Genomic DNA, 25,326 nt, shown 5'->3' on the forward strand with positions numbered 1-25,326 from the left:
AATTTTCTAGACATTTTATTGATGAACAATTTTTTCTTCTTTTGTATAACATACTTTTTACACAGTAAAATAAGGAAATTTTTACTCCATAAATAACAAAAATTAGCCCTTATATCTCAATCCAGTCAAACTCTATGTAAAATAGTTTGTTCTATATTTACATTCCGTACCAAAATAGGAAACACATGTTCAAGGTCGGCCAGTTCTCTCAAAACAGCTGTTTTATCTCCAAGGTAAGGTTCACATTAAAAGGCAACATTCACACTTTGGAAGTCTGGTAGTGTAAGTTCACATTATTTAATGTAAAAATAGACAGAAATCCTGAAGAGCGACACATTTGGCCAAGCAAAAGCTGGTTGTTAAATCTTGCAGGGGAAAGACTCGACCTGCTCAGCTGGCTGAAAGTCACTCCGAGGAAATGCAGGAAAGAAAGGACATATGCCTCCCTCTCTACTGAAATATATTCAAGCAGAAAGATTTGCAGGACAGGAAGATTTAAAAACAACTTTCCCTTGTAAGGGATTGTGGATATGTCAGCTCTTAAATGACATAAGTCTGCCTAACTTACTAGTGCTTAGCAGAAAGAATGAGTTGCATTGGACTGACAGTCAATTAATGGGGGTCAAAATTCTCTTTTGGTAATTAACCTACATCCAAGGCCGTGACAGTCTCCCAAGACCTCAACTCATTTCAAGAGGAATGAATTCCCTACTTTTCAGTGTAATTTTACTTGCTGCATACTCCAGCCAAAAGCTATCCTTCCTCCTTGTAATTATTTGAAACACTAGAAAAATGTATTCCTGAAGTATGACTTGCCTCAACTTCTAATTGAAATGCTATAGATTTGAACTACCGGGGTGAAAAAAAGACCACAAGACTAATTTACTTCCATAAGCAAACATGCTTAATTTAAAAAATTTTAAGCATTAATGTGGACATGATATACTGAAAATGTTTCTACTACAGACAAGCTAAGTCATTTATCTCTTTGCACTATTTCCAGGGCTCCTGCTGGTCTACTCTGGTGAAAACAAAGGCTTATTTGGGCTATATTTCAAAATTTTCACATGTAAGAGGTGCAATAGGAGGGACTTGCCACAATATGGTCAGGACACCTAAAGTAGCTGCCTGCAAACTTTGTACTTGTTTAAAACCAATACCAACTTTTACACAGGAAACTACACTTAAGGCTACATAACTGATTGGTTTAAGCTACAATTTTAGCTGTGTTGTACGCTCAGAAATGGCTTATGCTTCCTACTGTATTTATTTTGCTCTTAAAAACCTGAGATGTGTTTTTACTTAATTCATCTTAAGATTTGGAAGTTCACAGCAGGCTAGAAGCTAAAGTCAAAGACAAACAGAACTGAGGTAGTCAGTTTTACTCAAATATTCTTTTTGACAGTCTCCAATTCATTCTCACTTTAAGTAGAACTTGACACATTTCTTGGCCATTCCAATACAGCTACAGCTGCTAACGCACTGACAGGATACAACATGTTGGATTTTGCCTACTAAAGTACCTTCCCCCCCACAACTCCCCAAAGTCACGTCCAGTTCTGCAGTTCACAGCCAGTTGAAGGGCTGCACATCAAAGAAATTACGACTGAAATCTCAGATTATTAAGGCAGTAATAGTTTTACTTCACTGGATTCACTGATGCAGCTACTCAGCAGGTTCCCGTGAATCTGATCACAAAAGCTCTGACAGGCAGACAGATTTTTCCCTGTAAGTACAATGCAATACAGCCTCTTTCTTTAATTAACGCATACATTTCAAAAGTAGGTAAGCATTGACTTTTTAAGCCATCTTTCAGTTAATTCTCAGGAAGAGAGAATAAAAGAAGAAAAGCCCTCAAGATAAACAACTGTGTAGAAGATAAAAATATTCACTTAAATATGACAAATTTCACACTTACACAGACAGGAGACTAGCATATCAAACACCAAGCACAATAAATTAACACCAGTAAAAAACTTTGACAGTTATAAAGTTAACCAGAAAGTTCAGACAGTGCAAATATCTCACAGTAAGAAAGATTTCTTTTCAAGTATCAAAAGCATTGTTGTTGAGTGATACCATTTAAACTGTATTATTGCACAACAGACAAAATACAATATCAACCTCTGGGACCCAAGATGTATTCTCAAACCTTTATGTTTTCAAGGAATAAATTTACACCTACTGTTGACTGTGCATATATTAAAATAATCAGCGTTCACTTACTAATCTGAGTGTTTCTTAATTCAAACTTGTACACATTTCAAGCATTTGATTCCCAATTTGTATTGCTTCTCAGAAACACCTGTTTAAGGCTAGCCTAGGCCTTGTATAAGTCAAAGCAAACTTAACCTGCAGTTAAGAAGGGGAACTAGCCCAGTGCAAGGTACTCTTTCAACTGTGATGCCTTCAGACGGTTTTAGGTTGCAGCTCATTTACCTCAGCAGTGTCATAAGAGTTTCTTTAAATTAAAATAAAACAAGTCCAGTAGGCACAAAGATTTTCTTACAATTACAATAGAAGTCCTATTATTAAACAAGTTTAATTGTAGCTAAATAAATTTTACTCCATACCCCTTCCATCCTCCTACCTTTCATTTTAGCAAGGGATCTAGTCACTGACAATTCTAACATCACAGCACACTTAAGAAGCAGAGTAACGTCATCCCTCTCCCTATATTTGTATTTTTTTAGTGCACTAGGCACACCTACTCCCTCAAGTTTAATACTTTTCCAGGAATGAAAACTATCCTAACAGGACAGACAATGGAATGGACCACATAAAAGTTTCTTTTACTCCAAAAAGGATTATTTGTAACACATTATATAGTCAGAAACAAATAAAAACATCCTTACAAGTGTCCTATAGAGCAGCTGTCCTTAGCAAGACAAATTTTGCTCATTTTCTTCCTCATATGTCTTGTCCATCAAGTGATTAATTTTGTACCAAGGTGTGCCCTCGTGTGGTTCAAAATGTCTGATTCTCTAACTTATTACAAATACTCAAATAATCCATAGTATTTGGACTAAGATTAGACTTTTCTTTACACATTCAATATAGTTTTTGGTCTAGAGAAGTCAACATGGTCCTATAAGCTGCCATCGCTACTGGTTTGCCCTTCAACAAAAAGTGAGAACAGCTGCATTTAGGTTCATACTATTTAAAAAATAATAATGCCATTATTTAAGAAACAAACCAACAAAATTAAAAATAATCAGAAAACCTATCGCAATTTTACAGACTGGCTGTCAGTACTGAAATGCATTTGCCTAGCAAATTGCTCTGAGAATATTCAAACATTTGATGCATTAATTTTCACAGTAGAACTGGCACATGCTAAATGAGAATGGGATTTCTAGACAGTTGTTTTGGTCACCAGTCTGAAATTCCACTTTGTGCACATAGGAAGGTTTAAGCAAACCTCAAGAATTAGCCCCTTTACCACAAACTAGTATGACTTCTGAGAAGCCTCCAAGCTGCAGAATCCAGTTGTGGATACAACTGCCAACCACTGGTCTATCCCATTAAATTATTTCTTCCCCCCATAAATTGTAAGAATTGACAAAACAAACAAAAAAATTCCCACACCTGTTTAGGCCTGCGTTATTAGCAGTAATGACAACTGATTTTTACATGGCTTTTGACTAAACCACTGAGGTATATTTCCAGTTTGAGGATGCTTTGCTACCAGTCACACAGAGGACATAACAAAAAAACCAACCTTCAGTTCTATTACAGAAGAGTTCTCATTTCAAATCTTGACCAAGTTGCCAGGTAGTCTAACACAGTTGGCATAGTGGATCTTGTTACTGCATCAGAAAAATCAAAGGTTGCAATTCAGGAAAATACTGGCACTTATTGAGATGACAAGGTAAATTTTCCTCCTCTCAAACTGCTTTTGTCAGTACCTCCCTGACTACTGTCTGCACCAATACTTGCCAGGAGAGACGAGGTTCAGCAGAAGACAGCTGCCTGCAGAGACAAAAAACTCAATGCTCCACAATAAGGAGTGCAACATGATGGTATATCATTCTGGAACATCTTCTTGCCCCGTGCTTAACTCTATGCGCAGAGAAATAATCCTGTTAGCAGGGGAATTAAGTTAGCCATCAATAGCCAAAGGGTTACAACCAGGCTAGATGAGCAGGAGCATAAGTCTAAAATAAAAAACAAAACACCATAAAGCTTATAAATTTTATATTTAAAGAGAAGCTAAAATAACAAGTAGAAAACACCGAAGAGCAAAAACATATTTGCAGTAGTCTGCACTGATTTATTCTAGCTTTCAAGGCTAGGAATTCAAACCAACCAAGTAACATGATTATTCGTTTTATAAATAAATAATTTTCTGCATTACTTCACTAATAGCAATTAGGAGAACAAATGAGAAAAATTTATCAGTATTGCAAGAAAAGAACAGGAAGTTCCTTATGACATGACTGGGGAGAAGCAGCATTTCAAAACCAAAGACTCTTAAAAGACTGTTTTATGTCTACTTTTGATCTGTATGGCTGTAAGTCATATAAAAACCCAAGCCACAAAACACCAAGCTGGAGAGGAAAGGAAAAAAAAAACCAAACAAACCCCAAAACAACGGGAGGGCAGGGGGACACAACACCAAACCCAATACACGAGTCAGGGAGTTTGTCCATATGGTATGGTAGGTAATCACACAGCCATGAGGCTTAAGAAAACCACAAACATAAATATAAACTTGCACAGATAAAAAACTTTTTAAATACATACACACACGTGTGTGTGTGTGTGTGAGAGAAACACCAAGCATGAATTCAAATAGATGCTAGAAGATGCGAATCTCCTAGGTTACAGCCTTCTCGTGCTAAAAATCTAACTTATAGGAGTCATTCCACCAACAATTGAAAGGTTGCCATCTCAGAGACAAAACAAAACTATTTGAAATGGTACAAGTAAACCCAAGTGCACCACTTTGAAAAAAGAATCAAGTGTGTAAGTAAACAAAACAGGTTTATTTTTTCCTTGAAAACTGCAGTAGAGACAGCACATCCAACAATTAAAGAATTAGTTAAAGGCTTAAAAACAAGCCACTAGTGCAAAATAATGTAAAGACTGTTCTCTTTCATCAATTGGCTGTTTAAAAAGCCACCTGTTCTTGACAAAACATTAACTGGTAGTCAGTAAATTAGGCTTTTTTCCCTCTCTCAAAAAGCAAACTGACACCTATCTTTCGCGTTCTGGATTACAGCATTAACATTGTCAATGGGAATTTATACAAGCGAGAACTCACTTTCCAACAAGGTGATAATTTTGGAGGTTATAAAAATGATACAGCCTTCAAAACACAGACCAGGTTTTCTGGTAAGGTGCTAAGGCTAAAGCTAGATTTCTGAGACCATTACCAGAAGGAAACATGACATGAACTAGTTATATTTCAGACACATTTCTCCTATGTTAGCCACTATCCTGATCCTGGAAACAAAAGCATGACTGCACAGCAAAAAGCAGGGCACCTTTGCCACCTTCCTTTAACTCTTATGCTTAGGATCTTAGAATAGCCAGGCTATGGCTCTCCTTTCCAGTTCCCTAACAGTCAAAGCCAACATAAAACTTTAGAATTTTCAAAGGTTAATATTAAGTTTCACTTCAGCAAATCATAAAGCAACTTACCAATTGGTGCAGCTCTTGTTAAGTTAGAAGCTGGAGGATCCCGCTCCGGGGGACAGGAGTCACAGAAGTCCAAACAGGCTGGGCAAATCAGATTCCCAAAATGCATCCAACCATTCATCTGAATGCTCACAGTTAATACTTGACCTGAGCGGCTGCACAAGTACGCAGTGTCCTTGACCCAAACATGCAGCCCTTGTGGAGAACAAGAAACCTTAAAATAAAAGAATAAAAGTCAAGTCTGTATTACGATTTATCAGAAATGTGTTTTGGGGGTTGGAGGCTCTTTCAATAAGTAAATACTACATTCAGTAAACGCCTGGTATTCAGCAAACACCAATAAACATCTGGTATCATAAATTAACTGCAAGTATTTTAATGCACTCAGAGCAACTATTTGGTTCAAGAATGCTTTAAAGCACTGACTGTACTCTTTTTGTGCAATTATGCAGATCATCAACTGAGAACGAGTAAAATTCGGCTTCTGCTAATGACTACTTTTTTAGAGTTCTGCTGCTGTTGGAAGTGACTCCTTTACTGAGATAGTCTTCAAGAGAAGGATAATGAAAAAATAAGTGACATGTGCATAGTACTTTCCACCTTTGAAAAACCAGAGTGACTAATTAACATTAAGCTTCAAGAACAAAAAATTCCAACGTAAGTATTCCTACTTAGCTGTGGAGAAAGTGTTACAGGGATAAGACAGATGAAGTCCCTAGCAAGACTGGAAGTAACACACAAGGCATCCCAGTGGTCACACACTTAACTTGATGCGTGATCTAAACTACAGGCTTACGGTTGGAAGATATTTATTTTCAAAGCACGTCATATAATCTAGTGATTTAATTCAGAGAAGATCATACACAGTGTTGTCGTGATTTAACCCCAGCCAGCAACTAAGCACCATGCAGCCTCTTGCTCACTACCCCCCCACCCAGTGGGACAGGAGAGAGAATCGGGAGAAAAAAAGTAAAACTCATGGGTTGAGATAAAGACAGTTTAATAGGAAAGAAAGAAAATAAAAAGGAAAGAAAAGAAAAGGAAGAAAATAATAATGATAATAATAATAAAATGACAATAATAGTTATAAAAGAATTAGAACATACAAAACAAGTGATGCACAATGCAATTGCTCACCACTCACCGACCAATGCCCAGTTAGTTCCTGAGCAGCGATCCCTGTCCTGGCCAACTCCCCCCAGTTTATATACTGGGCATGACATCACATGGTCTGGAATACCCCTTTGGCCAGTTTGGGTCAGCTGTCCTGGCTGTGTCCCCTCCCACCTTCTTGTGCCCCTCCAGCCTTCTTGCTGGCTGGGTATGAGAAGCTGAAAAATCCTTAACTTAGTCTAAACACTACTTAGCAACAGCTGAAAACATCAGTGTGTTATCAACATTCTTCTCATACTGAACCCAAAACTTAACACTATACCAGCTACTAGAAAGAAAATTAACTCTATCCCAGCCCAAACCAGGAGAGCATCCACCTCTTATTCTATACCATTTACATCATGCTCAGGTCCCATACTTTCCAATACATCCCAATTAATCACCATCACCTCTCCTGTCCTTTAAATATATATATATATATACACACACACACAGAGATGTCATTCACTTAGTCTACAGGCCATCCCTATGAAATGTCCGTTGAGTTCATTTAGTCCATGACTTTGGGCGCCATCTGTCATACCAGTCTTTCTGGCAGGAGGGATGGTGCAAAGTCCGCTCACTTGGCAGAGCAGGATCGTGCTTTGGTAGGGTGTGGCGAGTGGGTAGACATTGGACACAGCAGGAGGATGGTGTGTAGTGTTGGACTGTTGCATGCTGGAGTCAGTTCTGGTTCCATCACTACTGCACTTCACTCAATCACTTCATTTTATCAAAGTTTATTCTTCCTTAATCTAAGTGAGTCTTACTGTAACACCATTGCTACAGCATATAAAAATTATAGTAATGATGACATACAGTGGCAGGGTTACATAGCAATTAACATCATACAATTTAATTTATTGGCTAGTCTCACCTAAAAATCAAATCCCCTTGAGGCATACATCGGACTTCCCCGTCCTTTCACATCACCCACCAAGTGCACCCAGATCCTTGAGCAAAAGCAATCCCACAAATGGGTCTGCCTTTGCCTGAGGCAGGAGTAACACTGACTGTCTTCTCTAACATGTTTGGTTTTTTTTTTTTTATGCGCACTACAGGGACTTTATCCCCTTCTCCAGTACGTAAAAGTTCTGATTGGGCAGGGCCAGCCCAATTGGCAGATCCTCTGGTGTTGACTAACCAGGGGGCTTTTGCTAAATGTATATCCCGATGTTTGAAGGTTCCACCATCCCTTGCTCTTAATGTAGTCTTTAACTGTCCATTGTATTGTTTGATTTTGCCAGAGGCTGGTGCACGATAGGGGATGTGATATACCCACTCAATGCCATGCTCTTTGACCCAAGTGTCCCTGAGGCTGTTTCAGAAATGAGTCCTGTTGTCTGACTCAATTCTTTCTGGGGTACATTGTCGCCATAAGACTTGCTTTTCAAGGCCCAGGATGGTGTTCCAGGCAGTGGCATGGGGCATGGGATATTTTTTCAGCCATCCGGTTGCTTCCACCATTGTAAGCACATGGCACTTGCATTGGTGGGTTTGTGGGAATGCGATATAGTTAATCTGCCAGGCCTCCCCATATTTATATTTCAGCCATTGCCCTCCATACCACAGGGGCTTTAACCACTTGGCTTGCTTTATCACAGCACACGTTTCACATTCATGGATAACTTGTGCAATAATATCCATGGTCAAGTCCACCCCTCCATCACAAGCCCATCTATATGTTGCATCTCTTCCCTAATGGCCTGAGGTGTCATTGGCCCACCAAGCCATAAATAGCTCACCCTTATGTTGCCAGTCCAGCTCCACCTGAGCCACTTCAATCTTGGCAGCCTGATCCACCTGCTTGTTGTTTTGGTGCTCTTCAGTGACCTGACTCTTGGGTACGTGAGCATCTACGTGACATACTTTTACAACCAGATTCTCTAGCCAGGACACAATATCTTGCCACAGTGCAGCAGCCCAGATGGGTTTACCTCTGTGCTGCCAGTTGCTCTGCTTCCATTGCTGTAACCACCCCCACAGGGCATTTGCCACCATCCATCACTGGCCACTTTTCTCATTCAGCAATGTCTAACGCTAGCCGGATGGCTTTCACCTCTGCAAACTGACTCGATTCACCTTTTCCTTCAGCAGTTTCTGCGACTTGTCATATAGGACTCCATACAGCAGCCTTCCACCTCCGATGCTTTCCCACAATATGACAGGACACCATCAGTAAACAGGGCATACTGTCTCTCATTTTCTGGCAGTTTATTATACAGTGGGGCCTCTTCAGCATGCCCCACCTCCTCCTCTGGCAACATTCCAAAATCTTTGCCTTCTGGCCAGGCTATGACCACTTCCAAAATTCCTGGGTGACTGGGATTTCCTACGCGAGCTCTTTGTGTGATTAGTGCAACCCACTTACTCCACGAGACATCAGTTGCGTGATGTGTAGAGGGAATCTTCCCTTTGAACATCCAGCCCAGCGCCAGCAGTTGGGGTGCTAAGAGGAGCTGTGTTTCAGTACCAACCACTTCCAAGGCACCTCAAACTCCTTCATATGCTGCCAATGTCTCTTTTTCAGTTGGAGTATAGCAAGCCTCAGATCCTCAATATCCCCTACTCCAAAACCCCAGGGGTCAGCCTCAAGTCTCCCCAGGTGCTTTCTGCCAGAGACTCCAGGTAGGGCCGTTTTCCCCAGCTGCGGTATAGAGCAGATTTTTAACACCTCATCCTGCCCAGACTGGCCAAAGGGCTACTGCATGAACAATCCCCCATTTAATTTGTTCAAACGGTTGTTGCTGGTCAGGACCCCATTTAAAATCATTCTTCTTCCAAGTCACTTGATAGACATGCCTTACAACCAGACTGTAATGTGAAATATGCATTCCCCAAAAACCCACAACACCTTAGAAAGCTTGTGTTTCCTTCTTACTAGTCAGTGGAGACATAGCTGTTATTTTGCTAATCACATCCATCGGGATCTGACAATATCCATCTTGCCATTTTATTCCTAAAAACTGGATCTCCTGTGCAGGTCCCTTGACCTTACTTTGTTTTATGGCAAAACCAGCTTTCAGAAGGATTTGGATTATTTTCTTCCCTTTCCCAAAAACTTCTTCTGCTGTGTTGCCCCATACAATGATGTCATCAATGTATTGCAGGTGTTCCAGAGCTTCACCCTTTTCCAGTGCAGTCTGGATTAGTCCATGCAAATGGCAGGGCTGTTTCCACCCCTGGGGCAGTCAATTCCAGGTGTACTGGACGCCCCTCCAAGTAAAAGCAAACTGTGGCCAGCACTCTGCTGCCAGAGGGATTGAGAAAAACGCATTAGTAATATCAATTGTGGCATACCACTTGGCTGCCTTTGACTCCAGTTCATATTGAAGTTCTAGTATGCCTGGCACGGCAGCACTTCATTCAGGCCACAATAGTCAACTGTTAGTCTCCACTCTCCATCAGACTTTCACACTGGCCATATGGGACTATTAAAGAGGGAGTGAGTTTTACTGATCACTCCTTGGCTTTCCAGTCAATGAATCAGCTTATAGATGGGAATCAGGGAGTCTCAGTTCGTGCGATATTGACACCAGTGCACCATTGTGGTAGCAATTGGCGCTTGTTCTTCAACCCTCAGCAACCCCACAATCAAAGGGTCTTGAGGGAGACCAGGCAGGGCAGACAGCTGTTTAATTGCCTCCATCTCCAAGGCACCTATACCAAAAGCCCACCAGTACCCCTCTGGGTCCTTAAAATACCCTCTCCTGAGGTAGTCTATGCCAAGGATGCACGGAGCCTCTGGGCCAGTCACAATAGGGTGTTTCTGCCACTCATTCCCCTTTAGGCTTACACTTCAGCCTCCAAAACAGTTAACTGTTGGGATCCCCCTGTCACACCAGAAATACAGATGGGTTCTGCCCCTTTCTAACTTGATGGCATTAGAGTACACCGTGCACCGGTGTCTACTAGAGCCTTGTACTCCTGTGGGTCTAATGTGCTAGGCCATCAAATCCACACAATCTAATAAACCCTGTTGTCCCTTTCCTCCCCCTGGCTGGAGGCAGAGCCCCTCTAATCCTGGTCAGAGTATTCGTCACTCACTTGTAAAACTGACTTAGAAATCCCTTCAGGAGTATCAGAAGTAAGATCAGCCCTTCTACTCTGTCTGGAAACTGCAGCAGCACAGAAGAATCCCCTTTTGTGGTTGTTTTTCCTCGCAACTCATATACCCATGCATCTAGGGTCAAGGTAGGTTTTCCGTCCCACTTCCTCACATCCTCTCCATGGTCACGCAGGTAAAACCACAGGGTATCCTATGGTGTGTACCTTCTATATTCTCTCTCTTGAGAACAGGAATGGTCACTCCTAATAGCTGAGATACTGGTCCATACTGGTGGGGAATATGACTTTTCAATCAGTTTGGTCAGTTTTTCAGACTTTTTGGACAGTTTTTCCACAGCTGAGCACAGGCTCTTAGGGAGGAATAGAGATTTTCTTCATACTACTGGAGTTGGCGAGCCATTTCATCCACCATTGGTGCCTGTTTGTCTTTCCAGGTCAGTACTGGAAATGGGTTGGCATACGACAATGGTGTGCTCCGTACAAACTTCCGCCACGTGCGTCGTGTGCATTGGACTTCATCTGGATCTCTGGGTAATTGCACGTTGTCCGGGTGATAAAAAAATCATCTCTAGCATGGCCAATTCCCTCAGGTACTGGATACCTCTCTCCATGGTGGTCAACTTGCCTGGTTGACCTATAACATCTTCCTTGAAGGGGTACCTTTCCTTCACTCTTGACAGGAGTTGCCTCCAGAGGCTGAGGGCTTGCATCCCTTTTCTGATTGCCTTGCCAGTGCCACCTTCCCTAGAAAGTGATCCCAGCTGCTTGGCTTCCCTACCGTCTAGTTCCAGGCTACTAGCCCCATTGTCCCAGCATTGGAGCAGCCAGGTAATAACGTGCTCACCTGGTTGACAGCTGAAATCTTTTCGCATATCCCGCAGCTCACTCAGGGATTGCAATCAGGTGATTACTTCTTGTTCTGCCTCTTCCTCCTATTCTTGTGATGACCCTGGTTCATCTTCATCCCTTACTACGCAAACTGATTTTTTGGTGTATTTCTTCTTCTGCATTTGGGCGACTGATACTGGCACAGGTTGGTTCTCTGGTTCAGCTGCAGTGCCTGTCACAGTGGTTGGAGTAACCGCCACACCTGTCATTTTGTTGTCAGATCCAGAGACATTCTCTTCCCCTTGAGGGTACTGAATAGTGTTGAACAGGGCTTGGTAGACGTGGGCTGGGCCCCAGCACATTGCAGTGATTTGTCTCTCTCTGGAATTGCCAGGGTGAGAGCATACTTTTTCCAAATACTTTACTAGTTTTTCCAGATCCTGCACTTGTTCAGGGTAAAGTTCCAAAACACTGGAGGTGCCCACTGTCCTAGGTACTTGCCCATTCTATGCCACACACCCTGCCACTCATAATTATCCAGCCTCTGGGCAGATCTCTGGGTGATATTCTTAAATAGTTGTTTAACCCTATACAAGACCTGAACCCCATTCAGGAACACACTAGGTTCCTAGCAATAGGACCATGCTGGTTTCAACATCCCAAGGATATGCAAAATTTTCAAAATTCTCAAACACTATAGTAATTAGCCTGGAGGAGAAGGGGAAGGTAAAGAAAGGTGTCTTGCCCATAGATTGACTCTCGGAGGAGAAAAGGTAAAGGGTGTAATTATTAACAGTTTCCAACAGATGGCTCCCGAAGTATAGAGGCGATGACAATGCTGAGTACAAATACCAGATTAGTCCCACGACTGATAATTTTATCATACCATAAGCCAGTGTTACATAGTACAGCAAAGCAAAAACCTTAATCCACCTCCCACGGATGATAAGCAGCAGCACAGGGACTATATACAGCAAGCAAGGTGATACATAACACAACTCTAAGAACGAGCGCCACAACTCTAAGAGCCAATAAAGCAACATTGTGACCAGCAACTATTAAACTAATATAATGAATGCTCATAACAAATTTGTTTTAACACGCTCTGGTCAGATCTGTCATTATGTCAACCCTTTGGGCCCCACATTGGATGCCAAAAAGGACACTACTTAACAACAACTGAAAACATCAGTGTGTTATCAACATTCTTCTCATACTAAATCCAAAACATAACACTATACCAGCTACCAGAAAGAAAATCAACTCTATCCCAAAACAAGGACAAGTGTCCAGGTGCGAAGTTCTAACAATCATAGCCTACATTTTATGCCTGACTTTTCCCTTTAGTGTTATTTAAAAAAAATAAAAATAAAACCCCAACACATACTTACTTGATAACATCCACTACCCCAGTCAGGGTAACTGAGTTTCCTCCTGCACTGTTCCATGACAAAAGCAGATTTCTGAATAAGACATACAGAGTTTGGTCCATATTTCTCTGCACCATAGTTTTTGGTAGGATCTAAGGTAGAAAGAATATACTGAATTGCAACTTACTAGCAGAACAGAAAGTCCGCATCAACTTAATATGCTATAATTAGTCAATGTCTCCACATGCAGTTCAAGGCTTACTTTTGGAATCTTTCAGACTGTTAATCATTATATTCAAGACAGCATAATTCTCAAATTGATAAAGTGAGAAGAAACCCAAGATTAAAAAAAAACCCAAAAAAACAAAAAACAAAAAACCAAGCACTTTCCATCAGAACTGTGTGGATACGTTTGCCCCCAGGGAGTGCTTGCTCTGCTGGCTTGAGGGCAGAGAGTGTTTGTTTCTTTGTTTTTGAGACAACTGCACAGACAGGTAATATCCTACAGCATTCTGGAGCTCCGCAATATTGAACATTCATGCACTACCCTAGGAGACATGCCCATGTTCCGGTAATTTGCAAAGCTCCTTGCCTTGAACAAAAAAATCCTATAAAGGTGGAAAGTGGAATCATTTTTCAGAGACTCAAAAAACAGCCAACCAACCCACCCCCACCCTTTGTCTTATATTTGGATCATTTGGGGTCAATTTCTGTTCAGCTCTTATGCAGTTCTTGTTAGATGTGTTTGCTTCCTAGGTGTACAAGGTGGTTGTGCTGTGCTTCTCACCTCAGCCCAGCTTCTACACAGCTAGTAGTGTAAAACTAATTTCACATCCATTTAGTTTGGATGTAGAGCAAGTCCATTCCAGATTAACAAAGATAGTCTTTTAAATACCATACTGAAGTCCTGAAAACTGACCTGGTTGGTTTTCAGTTATTCTACAGTCCGAGCTGCGTTGAAATTCACCACTTAAATGCCAGCTGAATTCTTGACTAAAGGGACAGTAGTCAGCAATTTCTACTGAGCCACCGTAATAAGGCAATTCTTCTGCTGGTACTCCATTAAGATTGTCAAAATACTACAAAACAAAATAGGTAGTGAAGCAGTTTGTGCAAAGACAAGCGTACAACTGTTTTTTAAATAGAACCAATCACTACATCTGTAAGAACATCAACTATTACTACTCAGGAATGCTATTAACCGCAACTTGCAATACCCATGAACCAGATGAGCCAGAAGTATTTAAGAATATCTAAATAATGCAGAGAGATTCACATTTGCATGTATCATTCCCCACCCCTTTCCCTGACCCTCCTTTGCAATCATAGCATTCTCTGGGATGAAACAGAACAAATTTCTTAGCGTGCAGTGACACAAGGCAGCAGACTGGGTGAAGAAATACCTCAGACAAAACTTTCTGGGGGACTTCTGTTATACAGCAACATTTCCATCTTGTATTTCGCTAGATGGCCAAGCGACATCCTTATTGTTTTATTAAGATCACAAGGCTTTTTTTCAGCCTCCAGACTCCTTATAATAAACTAAACAGACATTTTTCACAATACCTACTCTTGTCTACTCATTCAGAAGAAAAAATGAAACAAATATAATCACCTGGCTGCAAAGCACAAGAATGAAACAACTTAGTTATTTGGTAAAGTAAGATCCATTATACCTGATATTCCTGAGGTAACTGCTTTGGAAACTTCTGCAAGTTGCACACTGCTACTGCTCTTTGGTCCTGTCTGCAGGTTAACTGCAAAGGATTACTCCTCAAAGTGTCGCAGTATGGACTGATTAATTGCCTCCTCAAAGGAAAAAAAAAAAAAAAAAAGAATAAAAATCACATTAGATCACTTTAACTGGTTTTCATAGTTTAACTAATCAATCTGTCAAGACTGTCTGTTCCCACTCTCCCCCACACTCGGTCAATCACACAAAGAAGAACTGACTTCTTCTCTGGAGGCTAATTATTGTTATTTGTCTGGTTATGACCTTTCTAATTTAAAGAAAATCAAGCCAGCAAACAAAGTTACAGTGCACTCACCTATTTAGTTTTAATGACATTGCTTAGTAAACTTTAAAGAAAAAAACATACAAGCAAAACAGGCCCACTATGCAGCTGTGTCCTAGAAATTTATGAGCATTGTAATGAACAAACAAGGAAGGCTTTGTTTTGAAGATGCCTATCATCCCCTTCTGTTGCTTTAAGTACAATCCAGTAACGCAAAATGACACAGGCTGCATTTCCAATTAAAAGGGATAAAATAACAAAGCAAACGCTTTTAAATTATGTCCCTCCCCTCTTCTCTAAAGCATAGCCCTCTCATAGTATAAATGCATTCTACAGCCTAAGATGTTTAGCTCTGTATTTATTGGGTGGGATGCTTCTCCTCTTAATACATTTGGTGCACTCCTTCCTGGGTGCATTCTGAAGGTTCTTAGGACAGCACTCCTTGTTAATCTGTATCTACCTCTACTTCTTTTTACTGAGTTGCATTTGAAGGACAAATGTAAACAAGCAGCAGGGTTTCTTCTTTATTTTTTTTAAACAGACTGTATTCTTACTTTTGTCTCTTTTGGTCGATCCAGAATTTACAGCTCTTCATTACAAAGTCACAGCCTTTATTGCGTCCCCAATCTAATTTCTCTGCCATGCTGTAATTTGCTTTATACCAGCTGTAAAGGTATTTTGGAATGAGAATATAGTTACTTCAAAAATTAGTGTTCTGATTAGTAAAAAAAACAGTTCAAAGAACTTCATACTATGCCTTAAGGTCTTCAAATGAAGAAAAAGGGAAACTGCATCCCTTTCTGCCTATAACAAAATATATTACAATTTCACTATTTTTAAAGTCACAATGAACTAAAAGAAAATTTTATTGCTTATTTGTTCAACAGCAATGCATAGTGATCTGCAAAGGAACAATGCGCACAGAAAGATGACATTTTAGACAATTTATGCTTTCTATCTGCAAGAAGAGCTGAAAAAATAATCAATATGTACTGCATGCAATTGAGAGAATACCTATATTAAGAAAAAAGTAACCAGACACTATGAACAGTACTATGCATTGCAATGCATATTTTTTTTTAAGGCTAGATTAAGAATGGATGGGTTTTGAAAGAGATAAAGAAAAATTAACACACTAGGTATAACTCCTTGTCTAATTTAATGCTAATTATGCAGATTATCTACTGTGTTGCAGATAGATAAGCACAAGTGCATCAATTCCAAATAAAATCAAGTACAATGAAAACCAAACACAAATGAACCAAAAAAACCCCTCATTCTTATTAATTCTTACCCCGTGTCTTCCATCAATGCTAAAGTGATCCTGGAAAAGACTCGATTCTGTGTATGGGATCCAGTCATTGCTTCATTCTGAAAGGTACCAGTTACTACTAGCAAACCACTGAAAATCATTATTGTAAGAAAATGCTTCCTATGAAAAAAACATTTTATTTCCAGACCCTTCTTACTATTGACAATCAAATCCCAACCTCTTTCATAAAAGGTATCAAAAGTGCAACTGCCTTCCCCACTCCATCCTACAAAGCTTCAGAATTCCACAAGTCAGAAACCTCATTCCAAATTCCAGCTAATCCTTATTCATGACCAACGTGTACTTGTTTTTCTTTAGGCAAAATAAAACTCTTCCTTCTTCTAGCGTATTTATCAGTAGCAATCACATCACATCTTCTGTCTCCCTTTGGTAAGATGAAAGCCAAGCTCATTTAATTTTCTTGTGCAAGACTGATTTTTAGTTTTCCTAGAATTTCTAGTAGTCCTTTTCAGGAGCAAGGTGCACAGGACACATGACTAAAGGAACACAGCACTCCGAAGGAAGATTTATTAGGGTGGCAGTGGAATTTTCCATCTTGTTTAAGATAAGCAAGTTCACACCAGAAGAGCAACTCCAGTCACCCTGGAGTTTCCTAATCATCTTATAAATGGCAATTGTAACACCCTTGTCTTTTTCCCGCTCAGTCATTTCCAGCTGATAAACTTCAGGCTTACAGCAAAAGTCACTCACCCTTAATTACACAACTCTGAGATTTCTATTACTGAAATTCATCTCATTTCTATTATTTCTTCAAAACATGTAGTTTTCCAGCCTTCCCTCTCCTCTAGCATGGTTAGGAGGAGTTACCACCAGCAGACTTAGTAGCGCCAAATTTGCTCTCTCTACAGTACTTAATGAGAGTTGGATCAAGACCAAAACCAAACTGTACAAGTTACTTTCCAGATACAAACTTTCTCTGGAAAGGTGGAAAGGACACCAGTGATAATCTCCTTTGTTAATCCTATTCAATCCTTAGAATTATCCTCATTCTAATGGCAGTCTTTCCAGTTGGCTTTAAACTACTGTTCCACACCAAAGGTTACTGAAAAGCAGGAAAAGCTAACAATTTTGGTCTCAAGAAATACGCATTTTTCAAGATTACTTCCACAAACAGGTCTGTCCTGAAGCATTTCCATTCTTGCTTACCTCACCGCATACAACAATAACTAGAAAATGTATCTCTGCCAAAAATATCACCAAACACAAAGCTATAAATAAAAATAGGCTTAAATGCCAGGAGGGAAATAAGTGTTTCCTTGATCAGATGAGGTTCTGGAATAGAGATGGCAAAAGCTAACCCCAGGGCACATGAATAAAGGTGAAGTCAAGATAATTAACTGACAGAATGATTAAATATTTGATGTATAAGAGGCAGATGGTAACAAAGCTGAATTGACTCAAAGGAATACCCCCTTTCCCCTAAAAAGGCAGCATAACTTCTCAAAAGGAGAAAGGCCTGACAAAAGTAAGAGACATTTAGTTTTTTAGTAATCAGCTTATCTCAAACTCATACTCTGAGACTTAGCAATAAGGTAAAGAGATTTATCTAGAAATTGGACATTTAAGTATTTGTAGTTTAGTACTGTTTGTGATATATTTCAGTGAGGTTTGATACACGTGCCATTTTCAAGGCTTCAGTAGGTACCACCATGAACCTAAAAATAAAGGTGGGGGGAGCAGACATTCCCACATGCCCCTCCATTCCTAATATCAGCACTAACCTCCAACAATCTCTTCTCCCAGTGATTGAGCTCAGTACCCATGCCACCTTGATTTTCAAGCTCCATTCCCTCTAGAATTGGACAATTAAAATGTTTTCGAGCTTCTTCCTAGAAAGAAAACATTTCAACAAAACTCTCAAAATATTGAGACAGGTACCCATATGCAGTCCTAATGTTCTAGAATTATCTTTTAAAATTATTTCAGCATTTCTTTTTCTACCATCTTTCCTCCAAATGTAAAACACTTCTACTAGGAGGCTGACTAAGCCAGCAAGTACCCTGACACCAAGCCTAACAATCCGTCTACTTATCTCCTGGAAATAAATGACGGAAGTTTACAAGAATAAAACAGCAACAGAATTAGCTGAGAATAGCATGTACACACTAAAGACCATATAAAAAACAAAACAAAACAAAAAAACACCACACAATTCAGGAGCACTACAACCCTGCCTCTGTCAAACATTTCAGAGAAAAAACACTTTTTTTTATTAGGAAGCTGTATGTGTCAACTAGTTTTGCATGGGGAAGTATTTTCTGCAAAATATTTCAAAATCTTAAGAGGCATCACAGCAATACTGTGGTCTCATGGCCAGGAGCCCAGCCTTTCCCAGTGTGGCACTACCCAGGAGCACCTTTAATGCTCTGAACAGTTTGACCAGCATGGCCAATTTTCAAAACAGGGATAATTAAACCAAGTCTGCTTTATATACTGTGTTAGATTTAAAACAAACAAAAATATTATTTGTGGCCAAATATGATTAACACTGTACCTTATTTCCAATATCAATTTATTACACTTAAGCATATGTTCTGTTGGGGGGAGGGGGGAGAGTCAGAAGCGTGGGAAGCAAGAAAGATTTCCAAGAATACTTGTGGAATTTCTTTTTAAACATGACAAAGTGTTAACTGCATTATTTTGTAATCAATAAAATTAGAAAAAGATTAAAACAATGCTTTTAAAGAGAAAAGTAGGAAATAGGATGAGTTTATAAATGAGAAAAGCAGTGACAACGCTATCTGTTAAGGCAACGGGAATACCAGGTATCTAAGTCTGCAGGAGAATATCTAAAGAGTAGGATTAAGGAATCTGTTCAACATCAGTTTTGCTCACCCTTTTATACTTTACTTCCCATTCCCTTCATTGTCTCTTATTATGTCAATTTATTTATTTCATACTGTCTGTCAACCATTTTCCACTTTACTTCAGATACACCCTCTCAGCCAATTATACAGTCTCAGTCATGTAGTTTTTGGGCCATACTTTCAGGAAAAGGGTATTAAATGTTTGGTTATTACTTCTTAAAGAATAAGAAACATTTATGACTCGAGAATGTGATGGTAACCTTGGCATAAAAAGTTCAAAAGTTTAAGTTAATCCGCACTTACAACTACACGAGGTGTTATCAGAAGATGAACAGCATGGCGCAGCATTTTGCCACCACGTACGTCCCATAACCTCACTGCTTTATGAACGACTTTATTGCTCCACTGATACAAACCTAGACTGCAAGAAGAATGTTTTGGTTACAAATCTTTCCCACAAATACACACTACTGTGCAAAGATTTATTTCTGTAAGAAACAGAATCATGAATAACCTCTATACTTCCTCATGCTTTCTTTAGTTTAAACTTATTATGCAACATTTCTCCTTTGTAAGATACGTGCTCATTATATACATAACTCTGATTTAATAAGCCAAAGTAAGATTATTAAAAAGAGGTCTGTAGACTCAAGACATATTTTCTACACTAACCGAAAGTGTAAGAAATTAAATAAAAATCCTCAGAATTGCTATTATAAAAAGGAAGGTGAACAAAACCAAAAGCTCTCTACCCTTCCACCTCCAAAAAACCCCTAGAAGAACATTTCTACAGTATCAACTAAACAAAGAAAAAAAAAATGCAAACTGTTCATTCAAAAACAAGTCAGAAAAGTCACACAGCAGACTACACACATTGTCAGTTCTGGATAACTATAAACCTTGAATGATATATGTCTTAAAAATGAACCGCACTGACATTAGACAGACTACAGAAAATACAAGTCTTAATTTAGTAAGTGTTCAGTAAGCATAGAAATTTAAGCATGGGTAATTTTAACACTTAACTTCAAGCCTCCTGATAAATGAAATGCTGCCTTAGTTTGTAATATATGTGGATAATAAAAGTGCTTAATGCCAACGTAAAGAAAGACTAAAAAAACACCACACACCAATGTTGGAACATAATAAAGGCAAAGCATTCTAATAATGGAATCAAGCTGGATTTTCAACAGGCAAGAATACATCCTAAAAAGGCAACGTGAAAACATCCTTCAATGGGAGTACTGAGAGGTCCAAAAAAATAAAATACCTTTCATTAAAAGGAGGGAGTCCATCTGCATATCTTGTTGTCAAAGGTTTTCCATCATCGTCACGATAAAATGCAAACAGTCCAGCAGAGAAACCCTTCAAGTTAAAAACCAAGCACACAGAAACCTTTGGTAAGACCTTCACATACAAAGTCAAATGCCATGAGTTATCACACCCACCACAGGTACACTGGAAGTACCACACTTGAAGGTGATTAACACACTAACTGAAGGAGGCAAAGAAAGAGCTTTCTTCCACCTCTTGCAACAAGCTGGAGGTATGTGAGGAAGCAGGCACAAATTTCAGGGAAACACATTTTTTAACATCAGCCCTCACCAGTGCATGGATGATCTCATGTTTCACTGTAGACAACATGCCAATGAATTCCTGAGCTTGCGTTGAAATCATATTTGGACACAAGTTAGCATACCCTGCTATTGGCCTGGAAGACAGTTTTAAAATTAAATTGTTTTCAGTAAAATACTAGCAAATTCAAACCATATTCACTTGACGAGGCAGAAGATTTAAAAGAAAATGGAGACTAATGTAAAAATAAGTCCTTCCAAACAACAAAAATAAGTCCTTCCCCCAATCATTTATAACTAGTCTGTTAACAATACAATGACTAGTTTACTGTTGAAATGGGGAGGAATGGGATGGGATCAATCTCTGTATTCAGTATTCTGCACAGGTGTTAGTGACAACAGTGTAACAGATCTTAATTTAGGTAAGACACTATAGAGGTACAAAGTGTCTGTTACAATGACTACAACCAAACTAGAAACAAGAGCCACATGAATGGAGTCCATTTGCATTCTCCTTTAAATTTGTGAAAGTATGACATTCACTTCAACAGAAACCAGATCTTGAGATAAAGTTTAGGCAGTAACCGTGGAGGATTAGCTTTGACTTAAATGCCTCAGCTTCACAAGTTATGCACTATTTGATGGTTTTGTGGTTTTACGTAAATACAGTGCTTGTCTATTTCAATAATGACTTTTGCTTTGTTGTATTATGCAACAGGCAAAAAAATAAACTCCACATCTAAACAATTAAAAAACTCAAAAGTTTAATTTAAAAAAAGAGTTTGTAACAGAGGGAATACTTGCCTGTCCATTTCAGCTTCCAGTTGGCAGTAGGCTGCATATGCAATGATATTTTCATGGCCACACCTTTCAGTAGTGAGAGCACTAACGTAAAGTACAAAGTCAGCATCTCGAACCCCTTCTTGGTCAGGTAAGCCAGTGGGTCCACAGAGCCATTCACTGCCATTGCACACCCTGCATTGCTTTGACAATGTTCAAACAGAACAATTAATATACTTTAGCTATGACCAAAATTTTGCATGAAAAAATTAAATTAGCTTGAAGCAAAACATAAATCCCATTGTAAGACAGCAGAAGATGACAAGAGTCCCTGTGAAGACAGTAAACAAAACCAGAGCCAAGGAATAACTTTCAAATGACTAGCTCTTTTGATTTATTAGACATCAGGAAGGTGGCAGCTTTTGGGAAAAAAAGAAACAAAAACCAAAAAAACCAAAACAAGCCTGCCAAGCTAGATATCCCAAAATTAGCACCTACAAATTAAAAAAAAAAAATTTGGCTCACAGAAATAGCATACGTAAGTAGCAACTGCATTTCACATGTAATCTGGTACATTTTTAATACTGTAGTTGAAACTTCAAGCCAAGAGAAAGAAAGAAATCTGCTGATCACATACTGTAGTTGAATCAAAAATTCATGCAAGAAAACAAGTTAGAAGCACTTCCTGTACCATGCTCCTGGTTCGGTGGATAACCTCTTCAAAAAAATCAAAACAACTTATTAATTCTGTGAAAATCTGACTCGTTGAACAAGGTGAATAATGAAGTGACTAGTAGCAATTTAACAAGCTTTGAATCTCATCCTCTCTGTACAGTTCATTACCACACACACTTAGAGAACTGTAAACAGTCCAGTTTTACCTGACTTTTGGTTCAACAGCATAAACTAAAGAAACTCCCACTAACTCCACTTGTTCTATTCTGTCACTCAAACTTAGTGCTCTCCTGCAAACAGGTCACTTACAGTTAGCGATACTAACTTTTTTATTAATTTCCACAAACAATAACATTTCAAAGGTTAAGCAGCACTTGGATGGCTTAGCTTACCTGGAGGTGTTTCTCAGGAACTATAACCGGCCCACATCTTGTATGGCCTGCACAGGCTGCTCGGCAGTATCTGTGAGGGTCAGCTTTCCTCCTTAAGTATTGATTTGTCGCACACTGCCTTCAATCAAACATGAAAGACGGTCAGCACTGTTTTATTTTTAAAAAGAAACTGTAGAATAGTCTTACAGCACCCAGCAACACTGTAATACAGGTATTTAACGTAACTTCCCTTCAGTGGTGAGAAATGTTATTTATCCTGCTCTGGAAGACACAACATTTCCAGTTTTTAATGAAGTATCCACAGGTTCAAAGAGAGATTAGGAACAGGTTCATAAATGGGGGTACATGTGAAAGGAAATAAGTGGCATGCATACCCTTTAAAATCTCTGACATAACAAATGTAGATGTTGATCATGGAAGGTTGGCATATTTGTGTATTCTCCCTAAATAGCACCTGCTGCCACCACTGGGTCAGATGGGTCACTCATCTGATTCAAGAGGGCATTTCTTACACTCTCATTCTATTCTTATTTTAAAGACTATACAATGCAATGTTAAGTATCAAACATAGCAAGTGATTTTCAACAAACTTTCACATACCTGCTTAGTAATATAGTACCCATGGATTTGCGCACTTGAAACGTCTTCTCCAAATAAGATATAGCTTGTGGAAAAAGTTTGTTCTGAATAGAACAAAAATAAAAGCCATCCAGTAGCAGTGCAGACATAACCCACCTTAAAAACATTAACTGCCAAGTTACGTGAAACTTGCTAGATGTTGCGGTATAGCAGAATAGCGGAAATCCAGACTTTCTAAGAAGTTCAATTGTTATCAATATCTCTAGGAAATATTTTGTTTCAGTATTCCCGTGTTTTGTTATTGGAATGACAAAACGAGAAGGGAGCCGGTATTAATTTAAACGTACAGCTTCAAAGAAGCTTTAAAAACTACATACATATTGCTCACTGAAACCTTTGCAGCTTGGGACGTAGCAAACACCTGTCGAACGACATTCAACAGAACATTGAAAGTATTTGGAATGGATGCATAATCTGCATACAAAGCCTTGGTTTCCTGGACTAGAGGATATGGAATTGCTGGTATTCAAAGACTTGAATTAAATTGGCCTTAAACTTAACTTCATCCGTGTAATAAAACATGCCCAAACAAAAAGGGGAAGCAAGTATGACGTACCTTTATAAGGTGTCTTTTCTCAGGTAGCAAACTATATTTAAAAGAACAAAACAAACCAAACAGGCTTTAGTTAATAGGATTTCCATTCTCAGACACAAAAAAAAAAGTTGCCACAACGTTATACTCACTCCTCAACACTTCTGTCGTATATAATCTTAATTCTTAGCTGTTGATCCACATTTCTCTTCAAGACGTGATTTTCCTTCAGAGGAACTTGATAGACAACCTGGCAGGGAGAGGAACAAGCCGCTGGATTAGCCGGCTCACCTGGACAGCCACACGGGCCGGCGCTCCCAGGCCCGTCACTCCTTCCCGCCTGCGAGAGCATCTTTCCGCCTGTTTCGAAGCAAAGCCCCTTCCCGCCCTTCTCCTCACACGCCGCCGCGCCGCTCACTCCGAAACCGCCCCGCGCCCGCCCGCCGCCCTTACCGACGCCAGGGACCACACCGGGGGGGGGGGGGGGGGGGGGGGGGAGCGCGGGGCTGGACCCCGCACGGCTCGGCCCGGAGCAGCCGTGAGAGGACGGACCCAACAACGGGAGCGGGAAACGGAGGACCGCTCGCCCCCCCCCAACCCCCGGGGCCGCCTGAGGAACCCCGCGGCGGCCCCACCTCCTCGCTGCCGGGCACGCGGTGCTGACAGGACGAGGAAGAGGCGGGAGAAAGGCCGGCGGCGCGGCCGCAGCCCAGCAGCAGCGCGGCGGTAAAAGCGGCGAGCAGCGGCCGGTAAGACCGGTAAGACCGGTAAGGCCAGGGGCGCCCGCCGCCCGGCTCGGCGGCCATCTTCCACTGCCCTTCCGCCGCGTCGCCATGGAGGCAGCGCCGTTGGTAGCGGCCCTCGCCAATAGGAGAGCGGGGAGCGCGGGAGAGGGTGGGGCGGAGGCGACGGGCGCTCTGATTGGGCGCGGCTCAGGGAGGGGCGGGGCAGGGGGCGAGGAGGGGAGGTGAAGGTGAGGGAGGGCGCGCGAGCGCGCGCCGCAATGCAATGAAGCGCCGTGCAGCGCAATGCAACGCAGTGCAATGCAACGCAATGCAACGCAGTGCAGTGCAATGCGGTGCAGCATTCCACAGGGCAGCAATGCAGCGTAATGCACAGGGCAGCAATGCAGCGTAATGCAATGCTTGCAGGGGCAACGCAGTGCTGTGCAGTTGAGCCTTCTGCACAGCGGTGCAGGGCAAGACTGCGGTGCGTGCAGGGAGCGCAGTGCAGAGCAACGCAGTACTGCGTGGAGCAATGCAGTGCGTATGGGTCAATGCAGCGCTGTGCCAACAACGCAGTGGATGCAGCGCAGCACAGCACTGTGCAGAGAAATGCAGCGCGTACAGGGCAACGCAGCACTGTGCTGTGCGTGCAGTGCTGGGCAGTAGACTGCAGCGTGGTGGGGAGCAGCGCAGCACTGTGCAGAGCAACGCAGGGTGATGCAGTGCCGTGTGGTGCGATGCAGTGCAGCGCAATCCAGTCAGATGTGTGAAATGTATATTGGCTTTCGCAAAA

The 25,326-nt window shown here is 40.7% G+C and overlaps 1 protein-coding gene across 2 annotated transcripts; it reads right to left on the reverse strand.

Moving 5' to 3' along the window:
* Positions 1–2: 2 nt before the first annotated feature.
* On the reverse strand, positions 3–24,634 carry LMLN (leishmanolysin like peptidase). 2 transcript variants are annotated; one of them, XM_052791754.1, is made up of 17 exons: positions 24,444–24,634; positions 23,961–24,058; positions 23,833–23,863; positions 23,238–23,320; positions 22,638–22,755; positions 21,595–21,773; positions 20,822–20,927; positions 20,487–20,581; positions 19,520–19,637; positions 18,131–18,238; positions 16,371–16,447; positions 15,631–15,741; positions 14,738–14,867; positions 13,981–14,140; positions 13,083–13,213; positions 5,647–5,857; positions 3–4,157 (listed from the first exon to the last, which is right to left on the reverse strand). In XM_052791754.1, exons 1-17 carry the CDS (start codon positions 24,612–24,614, stop codon positions 4,063–4,065), a joined length of 2,022 nt encoding a protein of 673 aa, XP_052647714.1. In that variant the 5' UTR covers positions 24,615–24,634; the 3' UTR covers positions 3–4,062. The 2 variants fall into 2 exon arrangements, with proteins under 2 accessions (XP_052647714.1, XP_052647713.1); XM_052791753.1 differs by having other exon boundaries at positions 14,738–14,870.
* Between the last annotated feature and the right edge of the window lie 692 nt (positions 24,635–25,326).

The sequence above is a fragment of the Harpia harpyja genome, chromosome 7 (genome assembly GCF_026419915.1).
Source record: "Harpia harpyja isolate bHarHar1 chromosome 7, bHarHar1 primary haplotype, whole genome shotgun sequence".
Lineage (NCBI taxonomy): Eukaryota > Metazoa > Chordata > Aves > Accipitriformes > Accipitridae > Harpia > Harpia harpyja.

Excerpts from the sequence above, each read along its gene's own strand:
- LMLN (XM_052791753.1), bottom strand. The coding sequence starts at position 24,614 with ATGGCCGCCGAGCCGGGCGGCGGGCGCCCCTGGCCTTACCGGTCTTAC. Across the intron at positions 20,928-21,594 it reads CTGGAAGCTGAAATGGACAG|GCCAATAGCAGGGTATGCTA; the intron begins GCAAGTATTCCC and ends ACTGTCTTCCAG. Across the intron at positions 13,214-13,980 it reads AATAACTGAAAACCAACCAG|ATCCTACCAAAAACTATGGT; the intron begins GTCAGTTTTCAG and ends TTTCTACCTTAG.